Source organism: Acipenser ruthenus, chromosome 14 (genome assembly GCF_902713425.1).
Source record: "Acipenser ruthenus chromosome 14, fAciRut3.2 maternal haplotype, whole genome shotgun sequence".
NCBI classification, from domain to species: domain Eukaryota; kingdom Metazoa; phylum Chordata; class Actinopteri; order Acipenseriformes; family Acipenseridae; genus Acipenser; species Acipenser ruthenus.
This window is the reverse complement of record NC_081202.1, coordinates 18,499,479-18,518,405: the sequence shown is the minus strand read 5'-3', so window position 1 is coordinate 18,518,405 and position 18,927 is coordinate 18,499,479. Positions and strand designations below refer to the sequence as shown.

The following is an 18,927-nucleotide window of genomic DNA, read 5'->3' as shown; positions in this document are numbered from 1 at the left end:
AACAGAAAGCTTTTTTACAGGGTTTTAAATCACTGCTAAAGGTCGATTGGTCCTGCAGAAAATAAAACTGTTCAAAACAGCTGAATGAAGAAATAATTAACCAGTGCTACTTTATAAATGTGTAAGACAATCTGTGATGTTCTCATCTTAGTCCTAAACCACTGGCTCAACCCAAACCAATGTAATTGTCACTGCAAACAAAAGTTGACTGGATGTCACACATGTCACACATAAACATAAACATAAACTAACATAAACAAATTAAGTGTGTAGAAATGAATGCACTTTTTTTTTTCTTCTAACATTTTCATAAACAGGAATCACAAGTTACCTTAAAACACAAACATTTAAGGGATGTTTGACTTTTTAAAACAGACCCTTTTTCAGGGGGTGGCCAAAGTTGGCCCTTCCAGCCATGGTCTTTGTTCGAACCCTAGTCTAAATTGTTTAACTGAATCAATTAAACCTCCATCCATACCATGAAGTAGTTCATTATCTAATTTTACCTGTTAAACCTGGAGAGGAACGGCCCTCCAGGACCGTAATTCGATTACCCTGATTTAGGGTTATCACTGCAGGCATTGTAAACACAGCACTAAACCCTACTAGAGATTCACAAGTGACTGACAGATGCTATCTCAAACGCTGAGAATAGGAAACAGCCATGGTCATGGATTTCAGGCCAGCAATGTGACTGTCAGCAGACAGAACACTCTGAAACTAATCGACTCGGAGTCTATAAACACTGGCGACTAACTTAGTAATATCTGCCCCCAGGCTTTTAAAAATAGATTTTATAGGGAGCTATTTATTCTGGGGGAGCTACTCACAGTGTTCAGAAACTCTATCCTAGCTTTGTGATAGAACCTTAAAGCGAAATATCCATTTGTCTTCCAACAAGGCAGAAGAATGTGATACCCACCAGCACCTGTGTGTCCCACATTTTTAGAGACATGAGTCAGCATTATTAAAGGAGGGTGTGTTGTTATGAGTAGAATTAATGACATTTGTTACTGTATATATATACAGTTTAATATGATGCATATGTTGTAAATACTGTAATCTATTGTTCATAACAACAGAACAAAAACGTGAATAATGGTCTTACCAATAGACAATCAGACTGTCGAATCTAACATTAACCACGTAATGATTTGGAGTAAAAAGCTTTCGTCTTTGGTTGTATACTGCATTTCACTAAACTCCAGTACTTTGTATTCTGCAGGATTCAAAATAACCTCATAAACAAACGTCTGGAAGACACAACCGATGACTGAGAGGCAGGATCTACTTGTGATGTTAACATTTAAGTGTAGTTCGGGGGGCGGTACTAGGCCCCTGCGCCCTATCATCTTCTTCTACCAATTAAATTTATTCTATTTAACCCTTAGTCACCTTCACCTAGTTGTCTTGTGTTTTTTCGTTTCCTCCTCCTCCCTCCTCTAGAATCTCAAACCGCCTTTGCATCAGTCTCCTCTGGGGGGTTAGTGATTCCACTTTCTCCAACCCTTTGTTAAGCTTCACTTCACTTCATTTACCTTGTAAAGGAGGGTTCTCCGTGAGTCAGAGGGGACCCCCGGTCAAACCCCTCCTTTAGCATGCATGATTCTTTGTCTTCTTCTCTTTTAGGTTCTGATGCCTCTATTTATGTGGGCCCCAAGCGGAGGAACCCCTCTTGTTTGTCGGGTCTCCTCAAAGACGGTGACCCCTCTCCTGTTTGTCGGGTATCCTCAACGACGGAACCCCCCTTCTATAATGTTGGGCTTTTGAAGAGGTGGAACACCCTGCTCAATACGTTCTAACAACTACTAACTTCTTGTTTTCTTTCCAGTTCGCCAGCCTCTTCGTATCTCGGGTAACCTCAACGACGTTGACCTGGTTTGTATGTCGGGTCACCTCAAAGACGATGACCCCCCTCCTGTATGTTGGGTATCCTCAGCGATAGAACCCCCCTACTACATATGTTGGGCCATTGAAGAGTCATAACCTCTTTTATGTGTTAATATTACTAATCTATGTTTTTATTTCTGGTTTGCGAGCCTCTTTGTATGTCAGGTCATCTCAGAGATGGTGACCCCTCTTTGTTTGTCGGGTCATCTCAGAGACGGTGACCAACCCCTCCTGTTTGTCGGGTCTCCTCAATGAGGGAACCCCTCTTTATATGCGTAGGGCCTTTGAAGGACGGAGCCTCTCTTTATATGTAATACGTTACTAACTTTATGTCTTAAAACATCACAGCAGGTGGCCTTGTTCCACCCCGTGAATTATTGTTATAGTCTGGACTATACATTAATGAGTCATTTTCTATTTTAGAAGTTATTGGAGGAATATGTGTCTTTCAGATGCCGGTAGTCCAGCTGCCACTTTAACAACAATAACAACCACTTTACACAGAAAAGGGACATACTGTATAGCACTGCTTTGGAATTATTGTGAAAATGATCAGCCTTTTGATAAGTCAACAGAAAAATTATTTATTGACTCTCTCCCAACAATTCCAACAAAACATCTGCCTTCAACAGATGTGCTACATTTTTTAAAGTCTAAAATGGGAATTCCTCGCCACTCAACCAAGCAGCAATTAAGGATACAGTCTGTCATTAATGTTGGTGTCTAATACTTAAAATCTCTTTTAAGCTTCTCAACCCTGGGAAAAATGCTGAATATGTTATCCGTATTTGTTTCAACATATGTCGACGAACAAAGTTGTATTTAATGTATTTTTAAAATTAAATCTTTCACAGGGATGTAATAGCATTTCTCAGCAATTAAGTAGCACAACAATGTCTAAAGACAAAGGAATGAGGCTGTCCCCATCCATCAGACCAGGATCTGGAGACATCAGTATGCTGGTGACATCATTGACAAACACAGCACACAAAATCCAGCTGCACTCAGCACATCCCCTAAAATGGTATTGCCTCCTTGCACTTTCCTGTAAACACCCATCCTTTTTAACAAAGGCATGGCTATGAATCAGAGCACTTGCATGGGTTTAGAAGCTGGCCTGCTGTTCATGCAAGATGTAAACATTGAAAACTTCCAAGACTTTCTATGGAGGTGGTGGGGGTAATTATTATAAACGACCTCCTGTGAAGATTTATTTGCAATGTGTGCAATAATGGGCCCAGTTCTGTAACCCCTTGGAATTTAACCACAAATTAATTAAACGTTGAAGGCAAAAATATTTTCACAGTTTGGAGCTTCCCTAAATATTGCACTATTTGCCATAGCTTTTAGGTTGATCTGGATTGAAAATCTAATTTAAAAAGGGTGGGAAATGTAGCTTGTAAATTTTGTATAATTTAAACCCCACTTGCACACATTTCACGTCCTGAATGCTAGGAAGATAATATTTGGCCTCAAATGTGCATTTTTCTGTGCTTACTGCCTCCGTGACACATGGTAACAATTGGGGGTCATGTTATAGAGAACTTGTGCAGAGTGTCCAGCAATTTCCTTCAGAAACCACTGCAAAGAAATCTAACTCGTTCGGCACAGAGAGAACACTGCCAGAAATCTGCTATTGAAACACAAATATTTAAATAATGATAAAGCATCAGGTCTCTCTGTGGAGCTCAAAGAATGAGCGCACCTCCAATATTAGCAGACAACCTAGTAACATTCAGTGGAAGTGGAATAATGTAAAGCATGAAGACTCTGAATCCTTATACAAATCCATATACAGGTATAGCCCTTGCTGGATACAACACTATGCTCCCTAAACACACTGCTCCACAGGAGACCTAAAGCACATCTGAGGGTACTTTTTCATACACTGTTACTGTGAATTAAGATTACCAACTTAATCATGAGAGAGCAATGCAAACTGAAAATGTGATTGTCATCCATTTCATCTACAATGTTGGTTGTGCATTATTTGGGTAGATCAATATACAGTAAGTTAAATGATATAGTATCTTTGTTTTTCACTGATGTTTAGCTGAACACCATGATTAAAGCTTTAGAGTATAACCTCTGCCAAGTTTACTGCTATGTTCTATAGTCTGTGTCCAAGGCAGTTGGTCAGTCTAACTGGCACTTTGAAAGAGAAAGGATTTTATTATCACAGGCCAAGAACTTATCAGGAATACATAGTCCCTCTGGGAGTCTTGCCTCCATTTTCCTTATCTTGCCTTTCATTAAATGAATGAGAAAAAACAGAAAGTTTTCTTGTGATTAACAGACAGTTCTTGTGATTAATGTGCAAAGATAACCTCAGAGAAAACAATAAAGCAAAAACTTTTTAAAAGATCTTTTCCCCCTATCATGACTTTCACTTGCATTTTCTCGTTGGCGTAAAAATAATTTAACTGACTTTACCAGGGGTTTCACCTCGACAGCTATAATTGCTCTGTACCAGATGGCCTAAAAGTCAGAGTGTTTTTCAGAAACACATGCCCCTCAAGCCCCACTGGCATCTCACTCTGTTGAGTCGTGAGCTATTTTAAGCACCTGTTACTGGAAAGAGACCAGAGTCCAGCTGTCTCCATATCAATCACTCATGCTTGGGCTAAAAGGAAGCACCCTAAGACATTCAATATCCAACAGTCATTCACATGTTCCATATAGACCAACTGCTATTCCTTTTCCAATCTGAGCAGCCAGGCATTAGCACGATATGTGTGGCATCTTGGATGCTTATTCTACCTATCTTTGAACATACATAACATGCTTCATTAGTGTTCCTGGGGCACGTGCCAGTGCATTCCCCCCACACCCAAAACTATGAATTCAAGAGCGCCCTCCTTGCCAATCTCCACTGAAAAGTAAGGGTCCCCATTCTTGTATTAGAATACCTACTCATAGTTTATTAAGTTTTTTTGTACTTAAAATGGAACAGTCAAGTGATTGAGAAAACAAACACCGACCATAAAAAAAACTGTAAGTGGTCCTCATTGTTTTCATAAATATGACTTGAGGAGAGGTTGTGACTTCCCAAAAGCTATAGAGCGCGTCAAGACAGGTGTAGAATTGCTCAGCTCTAATCACTTAGTCATGTTTCCGTCCATCTTACTCAACTGAAGTTTCCGACATTTCTGGGCAGGATTTTTCAAGGGACCATCAGCCACGAGGCCTTATGAAATCAGACACTGCAGTGCAGCCAAGGAGGAAAGAACTTTGTGAGGCATCCTTCTGGAAAGCTTGTACATATCTGCAGAGTCATCCTGTGGCGTACCCTCGTTTCTGCATATGTGCTAACCCACTCTCTCAGTCACTCAGACTCACATGGAGAGGAGAGTACACCAGGCTGCAATGCTGAGCTCAGCTGCTAAAATCGGCAGCTAGCAGCCATTGACATGAATGTGATCATTAGAAAGGTTAGAGACACAGGACCTTGGTGGGGGGGGGGGGGGGGGGGGGGGGGGGCAGGTATTACTATCAATGTGAGGACAACACTTGAGAAAATGTCCACACAGAGATAGTAACTCCCAAAAAAACGATGTTGTGGAGACATCCCCACTTTGTAAAACACCTTTTTAGGAACTAAATATGCCTTAAAAAAATAATAAAAGTGCCAAAATATTCAGTTTTTTGTTGACTTTCACCCTGTGTGGAGTTTTGTCTGACACGAGTTAGAAATAGTAAATCAAATTATAGTGAGAGTCAATGAGAAGTCCACACAAATATAGGAATGCAAACGTGTGTGTGTGTGTGTCTCCAGCTTTTCTGTCTTCCACCCTTGTTACATTTCTCACATTAGAAGAATTTCAAATTATTTGTCACATTCAAAAAAATATTTAATACAGTGCTCCCTCACTATAAGGCTCTTGATTATAACGCGTCCTGTTTATAACGCTCTTTGGTTATAACCCTCATATTGTGTGTGTCCCGAGACCCGCGTTATAGTGTGGGACCGCTGTATTACAAATTGTTATTAAAGCTATCCCTTACTCTGTCATTCCAAAATGATCTCAACCCTCATTGTAAAACTTTCCACTGGCTGCCCTCGAGCCCAGTGAGAAGAAAAAAAAAATCTACTGGTACAGGAACAAAATATGTTAAAACTTAAATTGCCACAAAAACCATGTCTAAAGATGTTAGCTGCACAGCACTGACGTTTGAGGAAAAACATCAGTGAAAACATGTAAACAACTGTTTTCACTGATACAGTAGATACAGTAAACAAATGAGTCAGGTAGCATGGATTACAATAATCACTGAGAACATACATACCTGCTTTAGGTACTTACATTGTACCTGCATGTCATACATGTGTTATTACTTGCAGTATATTTAATTATATTATTGTCTTCACAATGGAGTAGGTTTTAATATGTTTGGAAGAATTATTAAATCCTAATGCTCTATGAGAAGATGTAGCCAGTATACTATGTGGCAGTTTATTATTATTTACTTTTCGGAAACAAATTATACAATTTTTCGATTTGTAAGACAAAGGGGTCTTCCATGATAACTTTCTTCTTTCCTGTCTGAAAACATATCCCCAAAGCATAAACCATTGTGCTAAGTTAACATCATTGTTTTTATAAACAGAAAACAAACTATTGTTGTAAAAAAGCTTCACATAGATAACTCAGGGACTTCATTTAGTGGTGCATTGCTGTTTGATTTTCATTTTAGAAAAGAATTGTGCAAACTTAGTATGGTAGCAAAATAAATTCTGTCTATCAAAACTCTATGGGTTCATGGATTTCTCAGAATAAATACAAATCAAGGCACAAGCAGTATTTTTAACCGATATGTATACCCTGACACATCCTTGATTGCTCACAACAAAACTTTATAATAATTACTTGCATTGTCACTCAAGTCTTTCTAGCTCTGGCTGGTATTCATGCTGGAAATCAATGAGCATAGTAAAGTGCATTGCCCAGCATGGAACAACACTGGACTATTCCTAATGGCCAATATGAAGAAATATGTATCCATGCTGGTAGAGATTTGCAGCAGGTGAAGTGTTTTCTAAAAATGCCGAAAGCCTGGATTTCATTAGCTGGCCCTCATTTAAACAAGACCCACTCAAACTCAAACTGCGAACTCCCACCAAAGTTCACTAAATGCATCTTCATTATCATGTAGTTCACTGGTCTCTATCCCACGCATTTTAAGGGACTTCCCCCTGGAAAGCACTGCATCTAGACACATGGGTTTGTAGCAGAATTTGAAAGGTCTGAAACGGTTTGAAACAAGAAGGATGCAGCAAAGATTTCTTAGATCTGGACAAAATGTTAAGCTTTGATTCGGATTACGTTCATTGGCCTTGTGTCCACAAGTGTGATAAGGTCTTAAAACAAATGGAATCACACTACAAAAATAAAATCAACAGCTATTCCGACTTGTCCATAAGAATATAATATCGTGTACCAGTTGTATTCAAACACTAAATGCAACAAAAAAAAAAAACTAAACCTAGCAGTGTTTTTATTTACAGTATAATTATTTTGTACACATCATTATGGGTTAAATAAGCTTGTAGAGACAAGATGCTATTTGTGTATTTGAATGTCAAAATTAGTTACATTAAAGAGTAGTATGCTAAATTTAAACTTAACGCAAAACATTTTGATAATGCATTGTACATCATGTATTTCGAAACGTGTAACCTCGCCAGCACCACCCCACCTGGGAAATACAGTATGTTAAACAACTCGTTCTACCGACACTGACAATATTCGTTTTTGATAAACAAAACAAAATGTGCATTTGCCCTGAAGTTAATGTGACATAAGTTAATGAGTAAAGTCTTTCAAAATTAGATTACTCGAATTGCATTATATCCACACCACTGACACCCCTTGATGTATAACGTAGGGCCTAGGCCATTATTACTTGTGTACTCTGTAATGCTAATAATATAGTGATTTCACTGTATTTAAACCAATATTGTTTATATAGAATTACAATCATTGAACTATTCATGTAAATACACATTACTTTAAACCGTTCTATTCAATTACCTTTAAAGCAAATACTATTGCGTGATACAGTCAGACACAGTACATTAAAAGGCTACTTAAATAATAAAAAAATATTACTGTGTGTGTGTGTTTTTTTTACATAGGGTGTGTTTTTGCACTACATTACATGAACACTACAGCTAAGCCCTTTTTATTTTGCAAACAGAACTTTGCTGTCTCAAGTACGCCCTCTATCCTCCCAGTTGTTTTCCCCGCTATGTGAAATAATGAACAAAAATGTCAACTTTCTAGCGTCCAGACAGTACACGCAAAACAATGAAAAACAACACTTCAAAAGCAAATAAGCACACATCTCTTACCTATAGAGACCAGTTTGATATGTTCTCTATCCAGAAACTCCAGTGCCACCGAAACATTTTCGAATTTCATCTGTCTAAAGTTAGGTCTGGGGTGGTATTTTCTGTACATTTTCTTCTGACTCAGGACTTCCAACAAACCGATCAGCTTTAGCCCATCGCTCAGATCTTTATGCAGATCGTTGATCTTTTTATTGACGCATTTCAGGTGCTCGTTGCACCATCGGGTGAAGGTGTTCTGTTGGATCTTCTTCCACGGGGCATCCTCGGCCAGGTCCTTCTCTGTGGCAGGCATCTCTTCCTGATCTTCCCCGTTATTGGTGCCTTGGTAGTACGGAGGCTGCTGCTGGTCGTAGTATGTGTTATTGCTCATCATGATTTCGGTCTATGTGCCCCTTTTTATAACGCAATCAATGAGGCCAGTGTGAAATCGACTGCACGTAGGGCAGTGCCAGGCGCGCGCCACTCAGAAAACTTTTTTTAAAGCTTAAAAAAAAAAAAGAAAAAAAAAAAAGTCACAGCTTCTTGCTAAAATGATCGCGCTTGTCAAACCAAGCAAATCTGTCAGCAGAATGATAAATTAAGGAATCCAAGTTTCGTTTGAAAACAGCGAGTACTCTTTTTAATTGACAAACTTGTGAGAAATATGTTACCTGGTTCTTAATAGACAGCTCGAAGCAGGGTAGGAAATTTCAAAAAGAGACGGCAGATCGTGAAGTAGAAAATAATGCGAGATCAGTGCAGCTGAGTTAGAAGAGACTTGTTGACTTGTCACTAAATGAAGAGGAAGGCAAAACGGGGGTTTAAAAAGATTTGAGAACCCCTTAGCACGTCAGAGGGAAGGATTCTCTGGAATGCCTCTGCCATGACCATATACAACTAAAGGATGAGTATTTTTCTAATCCTACTGAGATAATGCTGATTGGGTGCTAAGGATAGCAGGGACAGGGATTGGCTCGACTACAATGTGTTGTGACAACTTGCTTTATTTTTAGGCACTCCAAATCAGGATCTGGGGGGCTGGAGTTTTCAGTTGTTGCCATTAACACAGAAGTCAAGGGTTACAATTGCACTCAATTAGTTTATTTTGTTGAATTGTGTTATGTTGTTTGGCTTTGATCCACTGTGATTTAATTTTAAATACTTGCATTACAAGGTCGGATTAACATAGTATCCCCCTGTGGAGTAAAGAACATAAATTAAGCCAGTGGATGCCCCGTTGAAATGATATCATCCGCTATTCTGGACCCAGGAAACGATAACACAGAAGAGAGTTTCAATACCCTATGGTTCCCCTCTTCCCCTCAGAATAGAGAGTTTTTAGCTATGAGGTCATACATAGCCTTTGGACTCGGGTAGCTCCATTTATTAAACTATGACGTTAGAGCAATTACTTAGATCCAAAGTTATGTAACACCCTACAATGAAAAAATACTTAAAAAAAAAAAAAAATGCAGCCCTGGTAAACAATGTGTGTGATGAATACTGTACTTCATGACTCTGCAATTTCTGAAGAGAAAGGTCAGAAGTGTTTTTGGGAAGGTGAATAAGCTAAGAAGAATACCTTATGAATTAGTGTTGAGTTATTTTCTAGCTAATTCTTTTAGACTAGCTAATCGACTTTTTTTGAATTGGTCTATATTATATGGGGTAATTTAAAACAGTATTTTAATTCAGTAATGTATTCAGCATTTTTAGGGTACATGAGTTAGGTAGGAGATTAAGCAGTAAGTACAATTAGCTTTTCTTCGCTGGGTCACTACCCGTTGTTTTCAGGCCTATAATTAATTGTACTTTGCTTTAATTGCCACTGATAAAGACAGAATGGCTATTGAATGTGTTACAGACAGTAAACATACTCAAAACAAATACAAAGGGAACATGAAAAATAAATTGTGTTGCATTTACATGTGCAATGTAATGGACATGTTTCATATGTTTTAATTAATATCTCTTCCTGAATAAGTGTGGAATATAAACAATGAATGTAAATATTTTGTATAGCTTAACAGGGGCACATTTTCAAAGCTTTGTCACCCTTTTTATTTTTCATTATTATTGTTTGTTAGAAACAATTTGAGTTTATTTAGAAGTCTTTAAATAACCAGTTATTTATTTCTAACATTGTAATATTACCATGATGTTTTTTTCAAAAATTGTTTATTTTGCACTAGAGCTGTAGTAGTTTTCAAAATAATATACAAGTTAGTATATGTATTACAAGTATCCTTAACCTACCATAAATGTACTTTAATATAGCAAGCCAGTGGAGATAGGGAGTGGAAAGCTGCTGATGTGAGTTCTGTTATTATTCAGGTCAGAAGTTCAGCTGATGAACTATAATTGTATTGTCTTAACTGAAAGGTTTTTATAGGTAATTTAACACCCAATGGAAGGACAATAAGAAGTCCTTTTATGTGCTGTGTTTGATTAACAGAAACTATGTTAGCTGCTTGTCCAATTAGGAATTCAACAGATATTCAGAATATATATATATATATATATATATATATATATATATATATATATATATATATATATATATATATATATATATATATATATCTATCTACTCAGACTGAAAATCAATCCTGATAAAGCTTACTGGCATTTCTTGAGCGCCGTAGCCGATGCACTCATACATCATGGTTAATGATTTTGGTATTCTATGGTTGGCAGTCATGAAGGTAATGTACTTTCTATTTTAAAAACAACTCTTAACTGTCTATTTCAGAATGTTCTTTTCATTAATGTTACACAGCAGTACCCTTGGTGACTTTGCAGTGTATAAATAGTGTAATACTCCCATTACCGTTACTCTTGGCAGTTGACTATTACTACTAAATTCACAGAACTGAGTGGCAACTTGGTATTTGCAGCTATAGTGTTCTTCTTTGTATTTTAGTTTTGTATTCAAGATATTAAAATTACATTTAAATAATATTGTTGTGGATTTTAGATTGCATATCACTGTGTGTATAGATAGATAGATAGATAGATAGATAGATAGATAGATAGATAGATAGATAGATAGATAGAATGAATAAAAAATCTTAAAAAAATTAAATAAAAATAATGTACACAAAAAGTTTAAATGATTAAAAAATCATTTATTTCAGGACGTTTCGGGCAAAAGCCCTTCTTCAGCTGTGTAGAAAGAAAAGTAACACAGTGCAGTAAACTTGTTGATTTTCAAAAATTCTGAGGATGATGTTAAGATGATGTCAGAATAGAATGTTCATTCCAAGAGGCTCCAAAGTTCCAAGTTTGAAGATAAGCTCACGTTCCGCGGAAGAAAAGAGAGGTTCTTATCAACCTTCATTTTTGTACACTGCAGTTCTACCTTCTCTGAAACATATATATATGATTTTAAGATTTGAACAGTGGTAGTTCTTGATAAAATATCAAACACACACACACACACAGTTTTTGCTTTTTGTTTCCTGTTTATAAATGTTGTACTGGAATTCCTGAAATGTGCTTGATGATTGGTGGCACATGGAATTGAAGTCCTGTGTTTACTCACTGAGTAGGTGCAGTATGTCAGACAGCTGCAAGCCTCCACCACACCACACACACAGCAAACAATGTGACTCAGGGGTGCTCCCGGGTGGCGCATCCAGTAAAGGCGCTCCGCATGGAGTGCAGGATGCGCCCTATAGCCTGGACGTCGCAGGCTATGTCATTGCCGACAGTGACCGAGAGTTCCTAGGGGGTGCCGCACAATTGGCTGAGCACCGCTCGGGTAGGGAGGGATTAGGTCGGTAGGGCAATCCACGGTTCACCGCGCACCAGCGACCCCTGTGGCTGATAGGGCGCCTGCGGGTCTGCAGTGGAGCCATTCAGATCTGTGTTGTCCTCTGGCACTATGGGTCTGGGGGCTTCGTTGTGGATTGCAGGGTAAAAAATGATGGATTGGCAGGAACACATTTTGGAGGACGCGTGTTGCAGCGGTGAACCGGGATAAAAATAATAATTGGGCATTCCAAATTGGGGAGAAAACCGGGATAAAAAACATTGGCGATGACTAAATTTAAAAAGAAAAAAAACAAAAAAACAATGTGACTCAACACTGCCCTTGGTGGGGAGGGTTATAATAGTGTTTTTTTTTATTTTTTTATTATGACACATTCTACCACTGATATAAGTGATATAAGGTAAACTCTGTGTGGCAGAGCAGGGCTCTGCCCTTAGAAATACTGGCAGGGAAGGAGTTAAATTCTCCTCCCTGCCCAGGTTGATTGCATCAGGTGGGAGCAATCAAACAATTAATCATTCAATTAAGGACCCAGCCACCTGGCATAAAAGGAGGCCTCAGCCACCCATTTGGGAGAGAGTTTTAGGAGAGGAAGCAACTGTGTTTTTCTGTGTGTGCTGTTTTTGCTAATCCAGTGAAGGCAACGCCCACCCTGGAAGCCTTATTTTGTAAGTTTTGTTTTGTGTTGATTGTTTGTGTTTTTGAAGCCTTTTTGTTTGGCCCTTGTGCCTGTTTATTTTGTATTTTTGTTTATTAAAAAGCTTTGTTTTGAATGTTTAAACTGTCTCTGAGTCTCAACCTCTGTCATCCTTGTCATATTTGGTGAGGTGCTATTTGAGTAACATTCCTGTTTTTCTGCCCTCCTCCACCTCCCAAAGATTTTTTTTTCTGAGTCACAACCTTGGTGACGGGAAATTCAATTAAATCCTCTGGACATCCTTTCATCAGAAGATTGGTGAGATTGTCACACCTTTTACTGTTAGATGACAAGTCTGAAATTCTAGGAGATAGCAAAGCAAACCAACAAAAAATAAATCTTAACTGAATAAATACTCTTCTTAATACAGTAACAATATTTTGCACTCTTTTTCATTACCTCTTTGAGTTATACCAATTCTGGAACAAGTGTTTTCAGCAAAGAACTTGTTAAATTCTGCAGCAAAGACTTTTTAATGAAAAACGGTGTTAAGGAGTATTAAAGAAGAAAAAGTCACAGTTAAATTCTTTTTTTTTATTAAATCACATTACAAAAATCTGAAAAAAAAACAAGAACAAACATGTTTGCCATATTGTATGGAAATCAAAGAAGACACATACAATAAAGCAAAGAAAGTTCACTTTTTAAAAAACTGTTAAAGCACTGACTATTGGATGCCAGTTTTAAAAATATACATAAAACATAACAATTCAAAATCAAATAAAATCTAATTTTATTTATAAAGTGCCTTTCATGGCAAGCCAACCCAAGGCACTTTTAACAAGAAAAAGGACATTCAGAAGTAGACTTAGTACAATAAAAAAATATGAAGAACCTTAAAGTCAATCCTGGACAGCACTGGGAGCCAGTGGAGGGCTGCTAACACTGGGGTAATGTGCTCACTTTTTTTGTTTTGGTTTGCACCCTGGCTGCAGCATTTTGTACAAGCTGCAATCATGACAGAACAGTTTGGAATTCCAGAGAACAGGGCATAATATCTGGCTCAAAGGAGAGGTCAGGGTCAAAAATTACACCCAGATTCCTCATTTCAGTTTTCTGAGAGTATGGGAAACTATCCTCTGTGAAGGTGGACAGATCTATGTTTTTTGTTTTTTTTTAATCTTTTGATCCCAAAATTATTATCTCTGTTTTATCAGAATTTAACATGAGGAAATTATTAGACATCAATACCTTGATGTCAGCAAGACAGCTTATCACATTTTTTTTTAGAAGAGACACCATCTGGTTTTAGAGACAGATATAGCTGGGTAACATCAGCATAGCAGTGAAAGCTGACCCCATGTCTACGGACAATGTCACCCAAGGGCAGCATATATAATGAAAATAAAACTGGCCCAAGAAAAGAACCCTGAGGAAGGCCACAAGTAACCTCAGATAGTAAGAAAATGTTGCCCATTTGAGAGATATGATTTAAACCAGGACAATACAGTGCCTGACAATCTCACAAGATGCTTGAGACGGTCAGTCAGGGTGGCATGGTCAATGGTGTCAAAAGCTGCACTTAGATCTAAGAGAACAAGGACTGTAGGCGAACCCGTGTCCACGGACATAAGGACATCGTTCACCACTCTTACTACAGCAGTTTCAGTACTATGTCCCGGGTGGAAACCCGACTGGAATTTCTCACATAGAATTTTCTCTAAGAATTTAGATAAGATGGGGAGATTTGAAATAGGCTTAAAATTGTTCAGTGTTTGTGGATCAAGGGTAGGTTTTTTAAGCAGTGGTCGTACTACAGCAACCTGGAAAGACTCAGGAACAGTGCCAGACGGTGTTATTTATTTTAGAAAAATCTTTGAGCAATTTAGTAAGAATGGGGTCCAAATCACATGTGGTGGTTGTAGTCTTACCAATTAGGTCAATAAAATCTGGTTGATTGATTAAAACGAAAGAATCAAAGGTGTGGTCTGATAAAGCAGGACCCAGGCAAATCACTGTGTCTTTATTGCTGAGTGACCTGTTTAAGTTGTCAGTAGTATTAGAAATCTGATTTCTTATATCATAATTTTTTTGGTTGAAATAGTTAATAAAATCATCGCTGCTAGCTGAAGGTAGTGCACCAAGAGAGAGTTCTTTCTGTTGATTAGTTAGTTTGGCTATTGTTTTGAATAGAAAATTGGGCTTTTCTTTGTTTGTTTCTATTAGGTTTGAGTAATAAACTGATCTTGCTGAAGACAAGACTGCCTTGTATTTCAGAATATTACCTTTCCAAGCGAGAAGAAAGACTTACAGTTTGATATCTTTCCATTTACGTTCTAGTTTTCTGCATGCACGTTTAAGTGCACGTGTAATTTCATTGAACCATGGAGAAAATCTTGTAACAGTAATTATTTTGTTTTTAATAGGGGCTATAGTATCAAAAATAGTGTTCAAAGTGGTATTATAGTAATCCACCAGCATATCCACTGATTCTGCTTGGATAGGCGCTTGAGTAGGCAGTGCTTCCAGAAATAAATCAGTCATTTGTGAGTTATGAGGGCGAACTTTAACAAAGCGCACTGATTTTTTTTAATAGAGCTAGGTAGTGATAATTAAAAAAGGATGGCTGAGTGGTCAGAGAGTGCAAGATCTGTATTTATTAGATTTTGAATATTTAAACCACGAGTGAGAATTAAATCTAAAGTATGACTATGAATATGGGTGGGACCAGTAACATGTTGGGAAAACCCAAATGAATCTATCAGTGACCTAAAAGTCTGAGCAAAGGGATCTAGCTCCACATCATTATGTATATTAAAATCACTCAATATTAAAATTCTATCATGCTTAACAGTCATTGTAGATAATAATTCAGCAAATTCAGTGAGAAAAAGGTAATTTGGTCTGGGTGGTCTGTAGATTACTATGATATAGATAGATTGAGGGTTTTTTTACAGAAGCAGTAAGTAGTTCGAAAGATGTATAACCATCAGTATTCTCTAGGTAAAAATCGAGTTCCTCACCAAAAATGGTAGCAATGCCACCACCCCGGCCTTGGACAGGCCTCTATAAATGTGACAGTCTCGCCCTGTTTTAGCCATGTCTCAACCAGAGCCAGGATGTCTATTTATAATTCCAGAATAAAATCATTAATTTGGAGAGATTTATTACCCAGAGATCATGTATTCAGTAATGCCACAGGAAAACAGGTTGCTGTTGAATTAATAGCATTTTCACTAGCTGTCAATTTAATTTTTTTTTTTTTTTTTTAACACGATCCCTGAAAAAAAAGCTGGAAATAGATCATGAGGAAGTGATACTACAGTGATAGAGCAACCTGGGGTTTGTATGCATGGCTGGGAATTCACAATAAAGTCTCCTTGAAGCTTAGTTAGTCAAAGGTTTTTATAACAGTTTTGTATATTTTCTGCTAGTCTGATTGAGCCACTCTTGTTAGTATGCAGTAAATCTCTCTTAAAAAACACAGGTTTTTCCCAGAAGCCTTCCCAATTATTAACAAACCCTAAATTCTCAGAGGAACACCAATCTGCTAGCCAGTTGTTTAATGAGAATAGTTTGCTAATAGTTTGTTTTACTTCATAACAGAGAGTTTCAAAGTGTTGTTAAGGGTCTCAGATTCTCTATATCTAATGTCATTTGTACCCAGATGAATAATTATAGTTGAAACCTTGCTATGTTTTTTGACGAAGTTTTTTAGTTGGCTGAAATGCCAAGAACTCTAGCACCTGATATGCTTTCAACAGACACCTTCTGGCTATTCGCAAACAACATGTTGGTATTTCTCCAATCTCCAATCAAGAGCACCTCACTAGAGGTGGTTTCAGAATTATCTTCTGTGGTGAGGTTGGCTAAATCTATTGCAAATATTGATTTTTGAAGACATAGCTGTGGACGTCACAGCTCTCAATGTTTTTCTTTGATATACCCATTTGTCTTGAACTTGGAAGTGTGGTGGTAGAGAGGCTGGAAATTAAGTACAATTATGGCCAATACATATGACTGTAGTTAATCACATTAGTAATGATATTTGCCTAGCAGAATAAGATTTTAGTGGTGCACTGGGATTCAAATTAGCATTGGTAAATTTTACAAATGCACTGTTTACTGTGTACAAGGCTTGGAGCATTTTTGTACAAATGTAACAGGGTATTTTTAGAAACATTTGTTGTTCACCAAAATGTTGTAATTTTAAAACGTATCCACATCAAGACAGCACATCGAAATATTTGGGAGCTGTGACAAGCGCTTTGAAACAGTAAGGTGACATTGATTGGCTGATAAACTAGCATTTTTGTTTCTTTGACTAAGGCCACAATGTGAAAGTGCTACCATCACATACCACAAAACAAACGTGAAAGTAATGATTTAAAAAACAAGTTCACAAAAATGTTAAGTCATCCCAAGTAATCGGATAATATATAATATAGTTTGCCGCCCCCTTCCTTTTTGCGCATTCATGTACATACTACACCATGTACAGATAGACTTGTGTATTTTCATACATAATTAGAATGACATCTTTCAGGACCTGCAATATAGGGAGTACAAGCAAATTCCTAATTGTTTTTCTCTGACCTTTCACATAGGAGTAACAGAACGCTTTGCTTTGAACTTGCGACTAAAAAAATAAATACTAATACTAATAATAATAATAATAATAATAATAGTAATAATAATAATAATAATAATAATAATAATAATAATAATAATAATAATAATAATAATCTTACCTTGTTTCGTTCTTCAGTAGCCACTGTTTGTCTATCCATGGTCATTGTTATGGTCTTCTTCTGTTTTAACAGAAGCTATTACGGGGATTTACTGGAAATACAAGATCTTGGAAAGATCTTTTGCCGTTATATTTTTTATTTCCAGAGCTCATCGATGGCCTTATGAATCTCTCCATAGCTGAACTAAAGTTTGCACTGAAACCCCGCCACACTACTCACTATACAAATAGCATGAATGCGCTTAGTGACATGTACAGTGATAGTAATGAGTTTTCATTTTTTTTGCAAAAAATTGAAGATTCTGCGAGAGAGAGAGAGCGCAAATTCCATGATTTTTCCCGTGATCACGGAATCGTGGAGGGAATGATATATTTATACAGTTGTAGTCAAACGTTTACATAGCCCAATGGAAATGTATGATTTCTAGAAATTTCTCGAAAACAAAGAAGTCAATTTCGGATTGTTATTAACCTTCCTCACAATTCTTCTACTTGTTTTTGGTGAAAGAACCTTCTTTCTTCCAGACCGAGGGAGTGTTGTGACAGTACCATGAGTCTTGTACTTCTTGATAATAGAAACAATAGTTGAAATTGGGATACTCGGATGCTTGGAAATCTTCTTGTATCCTTCTCCAGCTTTATGACAATAAATAATTTTCTGCCCAAGGTCTTCAGATAGATCTTTACGTTTTCACATATTGACTTATTGGTAATGACAGCAATCATCTTATGCCTAACCCTTTTATACTCTTTAAGAATGTTCATCTACAATCCAGTATTTGTTGAAATTTGTAGCACCTTGTAGATAATACTATAATACTATCATAGCATCAAAGGGTATGAATTAGCATTTTTTGAGTTTTGCAAAAAAATTGCTGAAATAAATAATTGTAGACATCTATTTCTTGTAACTTTTTTTCCTCATCCACAAAAGCAAAACTTTTGCTAATTCTTTTTTTTTCGAGAAATTTCTGGAAATTATAAATTTCCATTGAGGTATGTAAACTTTTGACTACAACTGTGTGTATTTATTTTTAAGAAATTAAATAACAAACAAATCCTTTCAATGTGTAGCCTGTAAAATATGCACAGTAATAACCAATGACTGTGTATTTGTAGTAATGAGGTCATACTTGTTAATGTCTAGCCCATGGTCCATGAAACACCAGCAGTCCTTGGTATCACATTACATCCCAAACCCAGAATAGGTCCTGAGTCTTACTTGTTGAGCCCCGCGTGCTAGTGTTCTCATCGAGCTATAGTCACTTTGTGCTGGAACCTACTGGATCCTTTCAGTAACTTGAATGAACAACATATATATATTTAGCTCAAAGAGCCAGCTTTATATATACTTTATACTCTTCCTTAAAGAAATGTCCTACCCAATTAGAATAGCTTGAAGGGACTCAAGCAGAAAACCTCAAACAATACACACAGGAGAAGGCCTAGTACATAATAATTTCCAGTTGACATGTAGCATAAAAAATAAAGATGAAAAGATCACCCATAAGAACCAAGCACAAAACATACAGAGTCAGATCTAT

At 37.2% G+C, this 18,927-nt stretch overlaps 1 protein-coding gene across 5 annotated transcripts in view; it reads right to left on the bottom strand.

Moving 5' to 3' along the window:
• The window catches only part of LOC117419693 (filamin-C), a 53,895-nt gene extending 44,810 nt beyond the window's left edge, over positions 1-9,085 (bottom strand). For 3 of the 5 annotated variants that reach the window (XM_034032696.3, XM_034032697.3, XM_034032698.3), the window contains exon 1: positions 8,243-9,084. In XM_034032696.3, coding sequence (XP_033888587.2) covers positions 8,243-8,615 — 373 coding nt within the window. In that variant the 5' untranslated portion in view covers positions 8,616-9,084. Of the gene's footprint in view, positions 1-8,242 lie in introns of all 5 variants that reach the window. The other 2 variants (XM_034032695.3, XM_034032699.3) reach the window with 1 other exon arrangement.
• Between the last annotated feature and the right edge of the window lie 9,842 nt (positions 9,086-18,927).